Source organism: Euwallacea fornicatus, chromosome 14 (genome assembly GCF_040115645.1).
Source record: "Euwallacea fornicatus isolate EFF26 chromosome 14, ASM4011564v1, whole genome shotgun sequence".
Lineage (NCBI taxonomy): Eukaryota > Metazoa > Arthropoda > Insecta > Coleoptera > Curculionidae > Euwallacea > Euwallacea fornicatus.
This window is the reverse complement of record NC_089554.1, coordinates 2,692,225-2,709,482: the sequence shown is the minus strand read 5'-3', so window position 1 is coordinate 2,709,482 and position 17,258 is coordinate 2,692,225. Positions and strand designations below refer to the sequence as shown.

At 33.5% G+C, this 17,258-nt stretch overlaps 1 protein-coding gene across 4 annotated transcripts; it reads left to right on the top strand.

The window, feature by feature from the left end:
- The first annotated feature begins 162 nt into the window (after nucleotides 1-162).
- On the top strand, nucleotides 163-16,782 carry Keap1 (kelch like ECH associated protein 1). Of its 4 annotated transcripts, none has more exons than XM_066289831.1 (12): nucleotides 163-267; nucleotides 3,053-3,215; nucleotides 9,721-9,834; nucleotides 9,887-10,051; nucleotides 10,107-10,256; nucleotides 10,307-10,585; nucleotides 10,639-10,830; nucleotides 10,967-11,178; nucleotides 11,288-11,493; nucleotides 11,551-11,724; nucleotides 11,929-12,018; nucleotides 12,214-16,782. In XM_066289831.1, exons 2-12 carry the CDS (start codon nucleotides 3,063-3,065, stop codon nucleotides 12,345-12,347), a joined length of 1,869 nt encoding a protein of 622 aa, XP_066145928.1. In that variant the 5' UTR covers nucleotides 163-267; nucleotides 3,053-3,062; the 3' UTR covers nucleotides 12,348-16,782. The 4 variants fall into 4 exon arrangements, with proteins under 4 accessions (XP_066145928.1, XP_066145926.1, XP_066145927.1 ...); XM_066289829.1 differs by lacking the exon at nucleotides 163-267 and adding an exon at nucleotides 2,000-2,296; XM_066289830.1 differs by lacking the exon at nucleotides 163-267 and adding an exon at nucleotides 2,973-2,990.
- Nucleotides 16,783-17,258: the final 476 nt, after the last annotated feature.

The following is a 17,258-nucleotide window of genomic DNA, read 5'->3' as shown; positions in this document are numbered from 1 at the left end:
TGGTTAACACGTTATTCCAGCATCTAATGATGTCAGAAACGTAAATTTCTGCTAGCATACAATTTTGCAATTTGGCAGCATTGATGGTTTCAATTTGAGTGTGACATCTTTATCGCTTCAATGACAGATATTGACAACCGTTTTTTGTGTTTTTAACCTATATATATATATTTTTTTTACACGAATTATTTTATTAATTTTTTAATTTTCTGTGTAGTTTTATGTTAAAACAACTGTTTGTTTTTCCTTATTAATAGAGTCTAATTGGTATGTATTCTTCATTTAAATTTATAATAAAATATAGGAAATTTCCATTGAAAAGCTTAAAGCTTCTAATTTTCGATATTCATATTTTTTTATATTGTTTTTACACTTTCATTTCAGTTAGGATAGGATTCAGAGGTTCTTTTCCAAGTATATAAAAATATCTATAAAGATTTTATACTGTACTTTTTTTCCTGCAAGTCTTTTGGACAGTTCAGAAGTTTGATATGTTCTCAAACATTCCCAAACTTTGGTTTTTTCAAGTATATCTTGAGTAAACCTCGTCATTTTTCGTGTAACTAACTTGTTTACTTGTGTAGCAGGCAATGATTGAAAGTAATTAAATCATGATATATTGACCAGTGTGTGGGGGCATTTACCAAATCATTTGCTCCAAATAAAACATTGGTTTTTATAGAGGTGTTCATTGTATAACTTTTGCTTAAATTGCACCTATGGTTTATCTGGAGAATTGGGCAGATAAGCAACGAAATATATCTCAAATCTCACTAAAAACTTGAGTTCATGTTTAAAACATATACATATACAACTATCCCTTGAGTTCGATTTGATGCCATTAGTTTAAGCTCCATCAGAAGTGAAACTTAAGTTTGTGACAGGTAATTAATGACACATTGATCACATATCACAAGCTGTATCAAATCTGCAGCTTGGCTGTAGGGTCAAGTTTAAATTTTACCTATATAATTTGGAGTTAGTAAATTTCAAAGGAAACTTAATTTTAAACTCAATTCTCCAGTTAACCTCTACTTCCTTAATATCAGTGACTGGTGGCAAACAAATTTCTACTTTCTGTTCATGTGTAGGCTGGTATGTCTTTTGAGAGTTGAGTTGATATTATTCTCTATGTTATTACTTTTGATATCACAGGTCACACAAAAATGTGTGTCTGATTTAGTATATCTACTTAGCCTTCAACATCTGGCTCAGTGTGTGATCAATGGTTTTATGTAATAATATACTTCAGAAGGAACTATTTTTGAACAGTTATTGTCAGATACATCCATACTGTTAAGCTTCATTTCCATTAAATAAAAATTATTTCTAATAATTTTCCAAAAGTTTTAAATGTTTCTGAATGTTTGTTGTAACTTTGAGATTAACTAGTGGATGTTTCTGATCGTCACCAGTCACTAATTTCCACTTAAGGTAGTTTCTACTGAGAATAAATTGTCAATATAATGGGGGATAAGTAGGTTTTGACAACCATCATGTGCATATTGGAAAATCAATTTAGATTTACCTTCTCTAACGAATATTGGAGTCTCATCTGGAACTATTGCTTGTACAATTTCAAGAAAAATACTTATTTGAAATTGGTTAATAATTAGTGGATAATGAGACTGCAACTTTAAGACAATGGTATTCGCGATCATGGTTTATGACATTTTTAAATGTGTTTTGAATAGATAGTTTTAATGTGTTTCTACTCGAGTAGGATTCGTTTATGTCTGTGATAAGGTTTTTGCTTGTACACAGGAGCATAGAAAAATATCATTAAAAAAAAGTCTTATCATGTAATTCTGGCAGTTCTTTTTTTGTATAATAAGTATAACATATAGACGTATTTTACCGTCGAATTCGTGGAATAATATGTTGTCATTGGTAGACAATTGCTTTTATTTAGCTTAAATTTAGACTTAGTTCCTGTGCTTTGACTTAACACTATGGTACTTCTGTCTAGTAGTCCAGTGTTCTGTAACTTTTCATGCATGGACCTAGGTTAACATTGACCTTCTCACTTTATCCGATACATTGCGCGATAGTTCTGGCAGTGCACGATACTCATTGGTAAAGTACGCTAAATATCATTTACACACATTTTGTGAAAGTCATCATACGTAGTCTATTTTGAAATGCCGCGTTTTATTCACTACAGTGCTCGCAATCTTGCAAGTAATATGACGGAAAACGCTATTTTATATTATTCTTCATGTGATTAGTGCCTTTGATTTGGGCATATTTTTAAAGGTGTTATTGGAATGGTTTTTTCACAGGCAGATGGCTTACCGTAAGTTTGAATAAGCGTTGGTTTTGCGTACGTGAAGTTTTGTTTAGAGCAGCAAGTTTTATTGATAATCAGAATAATTATAATTAGTAATGGTATTTTTTTTATTGAGCTGGAGGTCAATGGGTGATGTGGAAATTCCTTTGATTTAGTTCCTATGATCGCCTTGTAGTGCAATGGCTTAAATGGAAAATAATATACTTAGGTGCGACATCAGTGGTATATAATAGAGCTGAACTATTTTGAGAGCACGTAAGCAGTCAATAATCAGATCTTCCAGCTGTTAAGCAGTTTTAGCCAACACAAACATTTCTCAAATGAAAAAAAGTATTTTCTTTGGTGCTTATTTTTCATATATTATTATTTATAAGAATTTTCTCGGGCCTAATTATTATACTGGCCACTCATTAAACCCCGACGTCACAGTATTATTAAGGTGATAACGACCATGACTAGACACCATACAATCTCGCATTAATTTACATTGTGATATTTATTTTCCTAAGACTCGATGAATTTCACGAAAAAACAAAATTTAAACACGTAAAAATCGATTTTTGAGTTAGATAACAATACATTACAGTGGTCATAGCTTCATGATGGCGTAACTTTGATCTCCCATCGACAAGAATTGCTTAGTATCAATAACAAAAATGTGTCGCTAAATATAATTTACAAATCTGAAGACAAAAAAAATGTTAGATCAAATAAACAGTTTTCTCTTGGAATCCAAAAAGAATTGCTAAATTTTTCTTTTAGGTTGCCAATTATGGAAGGGGATGAAGACTCTGCAGGGTTGGGTAGCCATGCGAGGTCTTCGTCCAGTTGTCCAAGGAGTGCTTGCAGTCCAAGCAGCAGTTCCAGTGGCGATCTTGTGGACATGTCTTTTATGATGATTGACTATCTTAAAGATGCTATGAAGGTATTTTTTTATTTTTTCTTGCAGATTTTGTATTATTCAAAGGAAATAATCATCAGCTTTTCTAATTTATCAAGAATTCGTTGTTTGGCCATTTTCAGGTTTCAAAAGAATAACTGTAATTTTTCGAACATTTCAACAATTTTCCAGTGATTATTGAGATAAAAAGGTACTTTATATAAGTGATTCGCTGATTTTTTTTTCCGTTATTTGTAAATTAAATTTAAGCATATGCGGATCTACTTCATTACATTATCTCTGTAAACTGTCATCAGACCACATCTGACTTAAATATTGGGTAATTTCGTGGTTAACGTTACGTTTTATACGCTATGTATTGTATATATTATTTAAAATGATGACTTGCGTTTAGGTATATCTCCGGTAAATAAATTGCACGTTTGTAGTCGTATTTATCGATTTTTTTGCCTTCACACTTGGTGGAGTATGTATAATTAAACTATGGGTAAGTATTGTAGATCACTTTGTTACGTGAACCTACGCAGGAATGCGCGTTTTGTAAAAGTTGCTCATAATTATTGTTTTTTCCAGTGCTCCTTGCCTTGGGAGTTTTCTTGAATAACTTAGTTTTTCAAGAAAATGTTTTTTTCATTTTCGATTTCAGGGGAAAACCAAAATATTTTTATATATATGTATATATATCTTTAGTTTCCAAGAAGTAAAACTAACAGCGATAGCAGGAAACGTTATCAGTTTGATAAGGTTCATATTGACAAATAAACTTTACGGTTAGGGACCTACTTGTGTTTTATAGATTTTTAAATATGTTTTAAATCATATACACAGTTGTATTACTCTCGTTTTGTATTTGGTCTTTATTTAATCTACATTCTTACAAAAATAAGCGAATCAATTAAATTAGACTCATTCAACACTGGAAATTTATTTAAATTTGTCTCAATTTGCAGCTGCAACCACAGTATTCATACAGGGTAGAAAATGGATTTATAGTTTCTTTTTTCGTAATTAATATTTTGAAGTAAATATTATGCTCAAGATTTTCCTGTTCGCCATGACCATACAGCGAAATATCGTTGAATGTTTTCATATTTGCTCTCTTGCGAAATGTTAGTGATACCTAGATGTGGTATACTCGAACGTTTACCTCTTTCTTATTTGGATTGTTTAAGTTTGAAGCTATTAAAATAAATCTTTTACCACCCTGTATAAAGACGTTGTCATGTCTAGCATTGGTATGTAGCAGCATAATAATAACTAAGTACCATGATTTGCATAAAATTATTCTATCGAATATCTCGGGAATTATACAAGGTGTATCAGAAATAAGTGCATTAATTTAAATTAATGAAAGATCTCGTTAAAGACAACATTTTTTGTATGTACCATTTTCCTCGAAAACCACTTTTTGTGTTTATGTTTCATTAAAATTTATGATGTGCCAATGATTCGTGTTGGTGAATTAAAACTATTTTCTAGAAAAAAGAGTCGGCAATCGACCTGCTGATACGCATACCTATGTCAGCAGGTCAAATTTATTTGGTATTGCGACGGTTAATGTTTGCGTTAGGAATTTCGATAAGAAAAATTTGTCAAAAATAGTTCATTTTTGAAATAGTGAATACATAGATATGGTTTTGGCATATGGTGCTTTCGGTGAAAACGGTGCTGAAATTCGCAGGATCTACTTAGAAAAGTTTCTGATGCGTCAAATTTCTAATGAACGCATTTTTATGCATGTTATTCAACATTTTTGGGATTACGGCACGTTTAAACCGATAGCCCATGAACGTGGAAGATTATGTTCCACAGGATTGCAAATCTCGAGCAAAAAATTCTTGAGAATGTAGAATTTTGACCAAAAACTAGTACAAGGGTGGCACTTCAATCCAGGACATCTCATTCAACAATATGGCGGATATTAAGACAACAGCAACTGTACCTTTACCATGTACAAAAAGTTCAATTTTTGAAATCTGAAGATTTGTCACAAAGGTGTCAATTCTATGAATGAGCTCTTGCTAAAATACGTGAACAACCAAATTTTACATAATTTTTATTTTCAACTGATAAAGCTGGTTTTAATTAAAAACGTGTCTTCAACATGTACAATACTGAGTAGAGGAAAACCCGTATGCCATCCGACTAAACAATTTCCAGGAAAGATTTAGAGTTAATGCATGGGCAGGACTCATAAATGCTATACTTATCAGACCTCACGTAATGCCTAGACGGCTAAATGGGCAAATAATTTTTAATAGATGTTTTACCCGATTTATTGAAAAATTTTCCACTAAACATTCGAGCCAACATGTAGTTTCTTTTGAACAAGACACTCTGCCATAACTCAGGAGCAGTGCGAAATTGGCTAAATGAAAGATTTTCAAGACGGTGGAAGGACGAAATGGCCCTATAAACTGGCCCATCAGATATTCGGATTTAAACCCCTGTGACTTCCTGTGAGGATACATGAAAAGTGTAGTTTATGCTACTCCGATAAATATAATCGAATAATTGGAAGGATATGTAGAAAATCCTGCTATATCACTTCGTAACAATCCAATAATGTTGCAAAGAGTTGAAGAATCATTTCGTCGGCGGTTGCAGTGTTGTTATGAAAATAATGATAGTTACTTTGAGCACTTTTTATGAATGAAGTAAGTTGAATATTTTCTGTATTTGTTTAATGTTTTTTTTTATTAACATGAAATTCTATTCTACAATAGGAACATACTTTATAAGTAAATCTTGTGTTACAGTTTAAAAACTAAATCACCGATGATCGTAAACATTTCAGACCTTAAGAAATCGGTGTAGGTACAAAAACTTGTAAGTAGTAAAATTTGTCCAATACAATTTTTAATTTTATTTTGATAACAACAGGTGATCGAAAAAAAGTGTTAAGGAAAGCTGTTGGCTTTGAAAAGTTCTACCAGCAATTAAAATTAATGTACCTATTTCTGATACACCCTGTATATCTTTTGGAGAGTCAGTTCAATATTTTATATAAATTACTATCCTCATCTGCAAACAAGACGACCTTAAACTTGAAACCCTGCTTTGTTTTGTCGAGAGTCAGCATCAGCTATTCTTTGAAACTCAAATTTATTAGATAGGTTCATTTTATCATCACAAATCCTCGGGTTCAGGTTCTCTGTGGTTCACGCTTTTTTAACTACTAATTTTTTGGAAACGTGTATGGTTTAGTTCTTACGAAGTACCTTAAGCGCATTTACGACTTGTCGCTGCACAGTTTAAGGTGCATTAAAACAGTACGTGACTTGTATTTTTTGAATGAATCGTTACTAGCTACATATATTACTTACACAAAATTATTATGTTGTGTGACCTGACCTAATACATATTGCCTAGTCAGTTATTTGTGATAATGCAATAATCTCACGTTATTACAATGTATTTCTGAAGTTTATTACTTGTGGCTTTATTTCCCATTTTATATAATTGAATGACTTGCTGAAATCATTTTGAGTGTAGAATGGTCTTTTCTTTTGTTATATTAACTGAAATAAAACATTTACTTATCTCACAACATGTGGTGATCCATTAAAGCCGGGAAATTAGAAATTGGAAAAAATATAGTGTTTACTTGAACGTTAAAATGTTTTTATTGTAATAAAGAGTATTGACGTGGAGTTTATCGATGGAACATAATATCTGATAAATGGCCCCCTCTAGACTGATGGGAATCGCCGATTATTTTAACGAAATTTTCGATGACCTTTGGTGTAGCGACTGCTCAATTTCATCAATGGTTCATCGTATCTCGGCTTTCAGTTCAGAAACTGTTCTTGGGCTATTGCCATTACTTTTCAAAAAAGTTGAAAGAAAAAAAAATCCAATGGCGTCAAATCGCATGATCTCTTTGGCCGCCGCGGCACGAAATAACTCTCCTTTGAAATTATGCCTGCAACAATTCCATTGTGTCGATTGCTGTGGCAGGTTGCATCGTCCTGTTGAAACTACATGTCTGTCAGATCCATTCCAGTAATTTCAGCTCAAAAAGAGTTGTTTATCATCTTATAATAACGATCGCGGTTGAAGGTGACCACATTGTCAGTCACATTCTCGAAGAAGAACGGTCAAATTCAAAATGTACGGCAAGCAGTGGCTCGTGGTCGATCCATTGGATGTTGAACGATCACTTTTGGATTCTTAGTATCCCAAATATGACAATTTTGTTTGTCAACAGGACGATCAAGTTGGAAATGCGCCTTATCAGAGAAGATGATTTTCTTCGACACATAACCATTTTTTTGTTTTTGTCTAACATCCATTCTATGAATGTTCCGCTTTATGCATGGTCTGCTGGCTTTGAATATTGCATACACTGTATCTTGTAAGCTTATAAATGCAAATCTTTAGTCAAAAAGCATCATCGCGAAACTCTCACTATGGTGATAGCAAATTTTCATAATTTGTATGCGTTTTGCGTCCATTTAATTTTCCATAAGTAAATCTCAATGTTTACACCTGATAACTGTCCAAATACAACGCTGTGCGAATGACACGAGAAAAATGTTGATAGATTCAAAAGAACCGGTTTTAGTGGGACACCCTATAGCTTTTTTATTCTTAAATCTCGATTTCAAATGCATTGAATACAACGACCGAATAATTCCATATTTGAGGCAGTTTTCCATGTTTAAAGTGTGAAGATCTTCTTGAGTGAGGAGCATTTTTGAAAATTGTTTTTTTTATTTAGTACATTTTTTCATTTTTACTAAACAGGATTTATGATGAATACCAAATGTTAAATAAAAAGAAATTCTATGTACACTGGTTAAAATCATTACGAGATATTTCAAAATATTGTGTTAAAAGTTTTTTTGTGCCTTATGAAACGTATGAAAACAAATCATATTTGTAGATTGAAGTTTTTTATTGATAAAATAAACCACTTCTTGTTTTTCAAATTAAATTTGACTAATTGTGATTATTTAGGTACAAAAATGAATTTTTAATAGTGAATATGACCTTTTCTTGCTGCTAAAAGGATCGGTATTATGATGGCAGTGATTCAAGTTATCAAAGACGTTTTGGGGAGTTTCATTCTATTCTTCAATTAGGTCATTTCGAAGATCTGGAATAGTTCGAAGTTGTAAATTTCTGCTTGCAACGTGCCTTCCTAAAGTATCCCAAGTATGCTCAATGGGGATTTCCATCTGGAAAATTAACAGGCCATACCATTGTCTCAATATTTATTTCATCCAACTAGTTGTTCATGATGTTAGCGCGATGTGGACGAGCATTGTTGTCCGTAAATATGAATTGATCACCTATTGCTCCAGCATACGGCATTACAATAGGTTGAAGAATTTCATTAAGATATCTGTTAACGCTTAAGGGACCATTGCCAATAAAATAAAGATCTGTATGACTGCTGAGACTAATACCAGCCCATGCCATAATACGGCCACCTTCAAAATGAGATCTTTCTCTGATAAACTGATGATTGTTTCGTGTTCCGCGTTCGCGTCAAATCAGAACACATCAATTATCAGGTTCTAAAGTGAACCTAGACTGGAGAGTACTCGACCCCAGTCATAATGGGTCCAATTCGATGAAGCTCAACTCATGCTCTTCTTGCTCTTTCATGTTCCACGGTCAGTGGATCACACGTCATTGGTCTTCGGGCATACAGTCTGACATTGTGGAGTCTATTTCTTATAGTTTGTATGGATACACGTTTTCAGGTATCACGGGTAAACTCGCTTCTTAGAAGTGTTGCATTGATATTGCGATTTCTTCTGTCGAGCAATTGGAGAAATCGGTATTCTCAGAGTGTTGTCTTTGATAGTCGACCTCGTCCTAGTATTCTTCTAACATTTCCTGTTTCAAGAAATCAATTCCATAATATTGAAACTATACTTTGGCTGACGTTAAACATTTGGGCAACATGCGTCTGTGTTCGCCCAGATTCAAGTTGCCCTATAGCTCTCCATGCCTTACTTTCCATCAAATCATGTTGCTTGTTCATTGTAAGAATAATGAAATAAAAAACTTGCACAATACTTACTCCTAAGTACAAAAATTTAACTGACACCCAAGTAGCGCTTAAATGCGCTTTTGTACTCTTTGAGAAAGTTCAAGTTAAAATCTGTAAAATCGACAGAGACCCACAGTAAGCATTATTTTCTTGTTTAGCTTAGTAAAATTATTATGATCCTAAAGAAAATAGGCGAATAAAATTGAATAAAAAATTTTATTCATAAATAACATAATATTCCCTAATTGTTTTGAGTAGTGCATTTCCCGTACTGGGCAAAGCTGACTTTTGCCGGTTTAAAGGAGTCATCCATACTCGTTGCGAGATGGGGTTGCGTACCGCGATATGTTGCACATCTGCATTAAACTTTTTAAATAAGCAAATTTGAACAGCAAAACGAAAAAATGAATCCATAAAAAAATACAAAAATAAAATATTGAGTAACACAATAAATGGATTGAACAGTTGAAATCAGTTGATTTATTAATTTCCCAATCAACTTAAAATAGTTCCACATCGTAGGCAATGGACATGATGCGTAGCCACAGAATGCTAACTGACGTAACACTTGAGGTAGGCAGCGAATTATTTCACGCACACAGGGTTGTCTTAGCAGCTGCAAGTCCGTATTTTAAGGTAAACATTTCCCCATTTTCTATTTCTATCGTGTCATAAATTTTTCTTGCAGGCCATGTTTACGGGAGGCTTGAAGGAATGCGAAATGTCCAGGGTTAAGTTACAAGGCATTTCACCTACTGCCATGCACAAACTTATTAGTTTCATGTATACTGGAAAGATTCGAGTTACTGAAAATACGGTTTGTCAGCTTTTGCCAGCAGCTACAATGTTGCAGGTCCAGTTATAGATTATCAGAGTTTTGGCGTTTTGCAAAATTTAAGTTGCTTTAGGTACCCAATGTCATTCAGGCTTGCTGTGATTTTTTGGAACGCCAATTAGACCCCAGTAACGCTATTGGAATAGCGCATTTTGCCGAACAACATGGATGCATGGAACTCTCTAGGAAGGCCAACCAGTACATTGAAAGGCGGTTTATTCAAGTAAATGCCAACTGCGGCATTTTTCCAGTGTAGTCCATTATACTTTATAGATTTGTCAAGAGGAAGAATTTCTGCAACTGAGCGCCCATCAGCTGATCCTTCTAATAAGAAAAGATGAATTGAATGTGCAGGACGAAAAAGAGGTATATAATGCTGTTCTCAAGTGGGTCAAGTACGACGAAGATAACAGATACAGGAAGATGGAAGACATTTTGGCAGCAGTGAGATGCCAGTTCTTGCCACCAAAATTTTTAAATGATCAGATTCAGAAGTGCGACGTGATCAAGAAAACTCCCGCGTGTAAAGAATATTTAGCAAAAATTTTTAAGGTAAGATAGAGTCACAAGATAACAGAATAATGAATGATTATTCTCTGATACAGGATTTAACTTTACATGTTCGAACAGCAGTAAAAGAACGGACGCCAAATATTCCTCGAGTGATTTACGTGGCTGGAGGATACTACAAACAATCTTTGGACATTTTAGAAGGATTTAATATTGACGACAAAACGTGGATCAAACTTGATAGACTGATAGTACCTAGGTCAGGATTAGGATGTGCTTTTTTAAAGGTATGTCAGTTCCAGTATGGTTTCATGTGAGACTTAAAATATTAGCGGTCCTCTAATAGTTCTCGAAACCTTCATGGAAGACACACCATAAACGAAACAAAATTTTCAAATGAAATATACAATGAAAACTTTTTAGGGCCATTTTTATGCGGTGGGGGGTAGAAATAACAGCCCCGGTAATAGTTACGACTCGGATTGGGTGGATCGTTACAATCCGATTTTAGACGAATGGATGCCGTGCCATCCGATGACTTGCCCTCGGAACAGAGTGGGCGTGGCGGTCATGGACGGTTTACTCTACGCTGTGGGTGGTGGCGAGTGTACCAGATACCACAACACCGTAGAGTGGTAAACACGATTTATTTTATTTATCTTATATGATCTTATGTTAAAATGCACGTTTAATAACATATTTTTACAAGTTCAATTTTACATTTCAATTTATTTCCTTTTTAAGTTATGATCCAGAAATGGACAAATGGACTCTAGTCAAATCTATGCATTATTCTCGCTTGGCGGTCGGTGTTGCCGTAGTTAATAGAATACTGTATGCAATCGGTGGCTTTGATGGAACTATTCGTCATTGCTCCGCTGAATGTTACCATCCGGAAAATGATGAGTGGACCATGATTCCCCCGATGAATACAGAACGAAGCGGTGCGGGTAAGACATGCTTTCGTCAGACTTTCGGTGGCAGATGATTAAGGTTTCTGTTTTTAGGAGTATGTGCTATGGATAAATTTATTTATGTGATAGGAGGCTACAATGGTACACAGTTGAATACTGTTGAGCGATATGACACTGACACCCAAAAGTGGGAGTTTTTGACTAGTATGAAGGTAGCGCGGAGTGCCCTCAGCGTCACAGTTCTGGATGGAAAAATTTACGCCATGGGTAAGACATGTTTTGTGTTCACTTATTTGCTTTTTGACTAAGGATGCTCTTCCAACATGAAATAAGGATAAATATAATCCAATTACCGCTACGTGAGAATTTAAGGTTCGAAAATTCCTTTTAATCATTCGTTTTCATTTCAAAACTGTCAGTTTATTTGTGAAAATTATAAAAATTACGCCTGTAACTTATGTGTGTTTTTAGGTGGATACGACGGCCATCAGTTCCTGAAGGACGTTGAAATATACGATCCAGCAACGGATACTTGGTCGGAAGGCACGCCTCTTACATCAGGTAATAGCTTGTTTAATTTTTCAATTAATCTACAGAAGTATTTGTTGCTTTTGAAATGGCTATTATTGAATAATTAAAACAAAACTGCAATAGTTCATCACCATTTAAAATTTATTTGAACTTTGCTTACTTACAGTATTTTCCGTATTTAGTGTAGTCATTGGTATTTTAAAAGTCGATTAATTCGGATTTTAGGTCGTTCAGGACACGCCAGCGCAGTATGCTATAATTGCGGTACCCAAGATCGAGGTCTGGCAATGGATACAGAACCCTCCTTGGCTGTGAGTTCTTCACAACCTGCCTCTTCCTCAACTTCCGCCTATCGGTAATAATTAGATAGCTGATGCCAAATTGACTACTTTTGAAATTGAACTGAATGTACGTTTTTATTAAGTGAAAAGAGCGAGACAACTGTGTGTTCTTTTTGGAGAAATCAACTCTATCCTCGTACATTATGTTTCTAGTAAACAATCACTGCTCGACTTACAATGCTCGTTGTGGGGTCGTGCTTATTACCGTAATTGTTGGCGCAATTAATAGGTTTGAGGTTCAATGAACGGCGATTTGTCAAATGATTTCGAGCGATCGATTAACGTCTATTTTGAGGACTTCAAACGATGCACGTTTTGAGTAGTAGCGTTAGTGGGGCTGCTATTTCAACGGTTTGACTGATCGTATGGTTGGCCAGTACCAAAACTCATCGCAGAAATGGAAATGTATAGAAGGATAATAGAAACAAGTAGAGAAGTTTCGTTCATTGATAATACTGGGGACGTAATTGGTTTGTAATTTTTTTGCGATTGAATATAATATGTGCTTTTTGCTAGACAATTGATATATTTATACTGCATTTATTAAAGGTATTTATTTATGAATGTATGAAAAAGTACTATTTTCGGCAGTAGCTGCACAATATACTATTTGGAAAATGTAGTGGGTGGTGAAAAAGTAAAATTTCGTACAATTTCTATTCAAAATAATATATATAGGGTGTTTCTTATTGATATGCGTATATTTTAAGGTGGAATTCTACACGAAAAACTAATAATAGTTTGTTATATAAACTATGTTTCAAAAATGCTCAGTTACGAAAATACAGGATGTAAAGTTTTAGGAAAAAAATGGAACTTAATATTTCCGAAATCATTTGAGATATTTCAATGAAATTAGTATGTAAATATAGTTTATAAAGGAGCATTAATTGCAATAAAAGTATACGGTTCAATGCAAGCTTATTCAAAACTATTTTAATACGATAAATAAAACATTATAAAATTAAACATATCATGGATTAACATCGTAATGAAATTTGAATTACAACTAACAATACACAAAAAATAACGATTTTTACAAGTGTTGAAAATGACCCCCTTTACTTAATATACATGCTTTCGCCTTTCTTCTCGTCGAATTGTACACTCTTTCCAATATTCTTGGAGTATTTCGTATTCTGGCACATACTGCCACTGTCCTTTCTTTTAATTCTTCTACGGTATTAATGACCTTATCATAAACTAGCGTTTTATGAGGACCCCACAAAAATAAATCTAAGCTATTGAGATTGGGGGATCCTAGTTTCCATTCTTGAACCTCATCGTGACCAATTCAATGATTTCGGTAAACCCTTTACAAATAAACACGAACAATGAATCTGAAACGTGCAGGTGCACTATCATGCATGTTCCATATTCGATTTCTTATTGTTAACGGAATATTCTCAAGCAAAAAAAAGACAGTTCTTCCTAAAGGAAATTCCCGTAAGATCGTTCATCGAAGCACCTCAGTAAAAAGAATGGGCCGATTAAATAGTTACCAATGATTCCGGCTCACACGTTAACTGAAAATTGGTGTTGGATATGGGCTTCAGTTAAGGCATGAGGATTCTCATCTGCCAATACATGGTTATTGTGGAAATTTTAAATGGCATTTCTAGAGAAATTACCTTCGTCCGTGAACAGAATACCAGTGGCAAATTATGGATTTTGCGTAATTTTATGAAGGTACCATTGACAAAAGTCACATGTTTTGGAGAGTTTCTAGGAAGTAATGTCTGTATTCTTCAAATATGATACAGAAATAACAAGAATCAACTAAATTTCTCTGAACAATTTGATGGCAAATATTAAAGTTTTTAGCGATCTTTCTCGTATAAGTCTTAGGATGTTCTACGACTTGGTGGTGTACCGCTTTCTCAGTTTCAGGTGTTCATACAGTTCGAGGCTTACCTTTTGATGTACGTTTATGGAAACTACCAGTTTCAATAAGACGTTGAAGAATATTATAAAAAGTTTGGGGATTTGGCAAAGCGCGATAAGGATACCTCTCTTGATAAATACGTCTGGTTTGTTCTGCATTACTATCAGCGAGGCCGTACACGTAATGCATTAGTGTTAATTTCCGCATTTAAATAATCCACCATTAATAACACAATTGCAAAAATAAAAATATTGTAATAAAGGACTACACTGCACTAGCAACAAATAAAATTGGAGGAACAGATCTCAATATCAACAATAACACTAACAAATTTTCTTTTTTCAACTATTTTTAGTTCGGAAAAAATCAGTTGCGCATCGTCTTTTTCTTTAAAAATATTAAAGTAAGTCGTAATTTAAATTTAATTAATATGTCAACCCATAAAAAATCCAATTTTCTATTGTCTTATTTGTCGTATTAAAATAGTTTCGAATAAGTTTACATTGAATCACATATTTTTATTGCAATTAATGCCTCTTTATGAACTATCTTTATATCTCAAATTTCATCGAAATATTTCGAGCGATTTCAGAAATATTCATGAATATCCATTTATTTTTCTAAAATTTTGCGACCCTGTATTTTTGTAACGGAGCATTTTTTTAACATAGTTTATATGAAAAACTATCATTATTTTTTCATGTAGAATCTCACTTTAAAATATCCGCACATTAATATGGAATACCCTGTGTGTTGGTCGAAAAACGTTTTACCGTGTCTAGTATGAACTCACAATTTTAGAATTATGGAGCAATTACATACCCTTAAGTTACTTCGTATACCTCAAAAATAGGTACCTATGGACAGATTTTGTTTATTTTGTTGAAAAGGGTCACAAAATTAAAATATTTTGTTGTCTCGTTCGCCATGACATGGCAGTTCTTGAGAACTATAGACTGCAACTGACGATGGCGAGGACGCGGTATACAGCGCTGTTCGCAATCAATCTTTAACTCAAACACATGTGTTTAAACATCATAACTATGTCAGTTGTGTTATTGTTGTCAGTTGATTTTGGTTATGCGACCATACATCAACGAAAGCAATTAATTTCGCTGGTTGGAAATTGTTGCAAAAAGAAATCATTTGAATAATTATGATTTGAGTATATGTACGTTGGGCTGTGATATAGGAATTAATGCGATTTTATGTAAAAAAGCATTTAATTTTTTTACCCCATTTTTGTGTTTTAGATTATGTTCGTAGTGCTATCGTATTCGCTGCCCGTTTATTAAATAGATCTCGTTATTCTGGGAAATTTGACTTTAACATTTTTATCATATTATGTTTCCAACATTTGCAAAAAGCAGATGAATAGAAGAAAAATGAAGATTTGTTTAATTCGTAGGTAGGGTATTCCAATTTAAATATTTGTTTGTCTATCGTCTTTTTTAATGTATGTGTTGTTGCTGACTTTTTCGACAAACCTAAAAAAACTTGATTAAATTTCATTTTTAACAGAGGTTAAAAAACATATAAAAAATTGAAAGACATGTATAATCGAATCTTTGGAACAAGTATGACTAGGAAGCGGTTTTGACCTCAGCCATTTTCAATAGAATTTTCAGACGTCTATCTTCTCTAACAGTTTAGTTTGCCCATAAGTATAGCATGAAGCTTCATTTAAAAATTTGAAGCAAATTCAGGAAAAAAACTTAACCTCTATATTTACTTAGATCTAGAGTGACGCAAAACCTTTGGTACAATTTGCATGTTAGTTTTATAAATGAAACAAATTGCATGTCTTTTGATCTAAAATCTAAATATGATATTAAGAACGCAACACATCAAAGAAGTGCAAATAAATATTTGGTTTCAATTGATTTATCTATTTAGTATTTAAGAAGAATGCATTGTATTACATATCTACTAAAATCGACTCTCATAAGTGAACTTTGTTGTTTTTTTAAATCTATTGTTGTAGATGCGCCATTCATCGGTCATAATCTAATAAAAAAATTGGTTAAAAATCATTCCAGAGATCTATCGAATTGCATTTCCAAAGTTTTCTATTATTCCGAGATACACTGTAGTGTATAAACAAAATACTTTATTGTTATGACGTATTTCGTGCCATTGCTCTGATTAGATTAAGTTAATTGAAAATTATCACGGTTTTACTAAGTGTCATCCCCTAGAAGACTCATATTGTGTATCTGGCTTGTAAATTTTATTACTTTAAGGATCATTGATCAAAGTACTGTTAACTTTACGTGGAAGAGAGTTTTCGTTTATGTCGTTATTTCTATTGAAATGATCTTGCTGGTAAAGTTACTGGGCCTTTGATTTTCAGCCATTACACAATTTTTTTAGACTGTGTTGGGTACATTTGAATTTATTTTTTAGTCCTTTATAGGCCTAGGGTAAATGTTTGTGTCGTAGCGGTCTGATTTAAGGAAACATAAGTTGTACATATTATTGTAAAAGGATTTTATTACATATAGGAAAAGCTATTTTTTAATAAAACATGTACAGTATTTTATAAAATAAATCATTCCTCAACTTTCACTGAAATATCACTGATCCAATCAAAAGTCAGGTAGAATTTTCTCAGAAGAATAACAGGAGATGAAAATATGTAATCAAGCTACAATCATATTAAGAAACCAGGTTTACCGACGGTACACTTTCCTTTGAGATCAATTTATAATTAGCGGAAAATTCGGCCTTTCTCCAAGTTTTCTGTCGACGATAAAATACAAAACAGTTGAGCTGGAAAAGGTAACTTTTATCCTGCACTCAAATTTAGCAATATATAAAGTGTACTATTGCAACGAGGTTACTTTCAGCATGAAATCTGGACAAACAGGTCTCTTTCAATACCTATCTGCTGTTTACATCGTCGAAAATCATTTATACAAATGCAATTTCAAGAATTTATTGCTGAATTCACTAATTAAGTAATGATGATTTGGTATTTGAAGCAAGAGCAGCTGGCAGTTAGCCCCTATACGACGTTAACGTTGAGTCTATGATCATCACAA

What these genes read in the sequence shown, in the direction of transcription:
- Keap1 (XM_066289829.1), top strand. Translation starts at nt 2,268, where the DNA reads ATGGTTTTTTCACAGGCAGATGGCTTACC. An exon ending in TCACAGGCAGATGGCTTACC is followed by an intron (nt 2,297 to 3,052) that starts GTAAGTTTGAAT and finishes TTTTTCTTTTAG; the next exon opens with GTTGCCAATTATGGAAGGGG. An exon ending in TACAGAACGAAGCGGTGCGG is followed by an intron (nt 11,494 to 11,550) that starts GTAAGACATGCT and finishes TTCTGTTTTTAG; the next exon opens with GAGTATGTGCTATGGATAAA.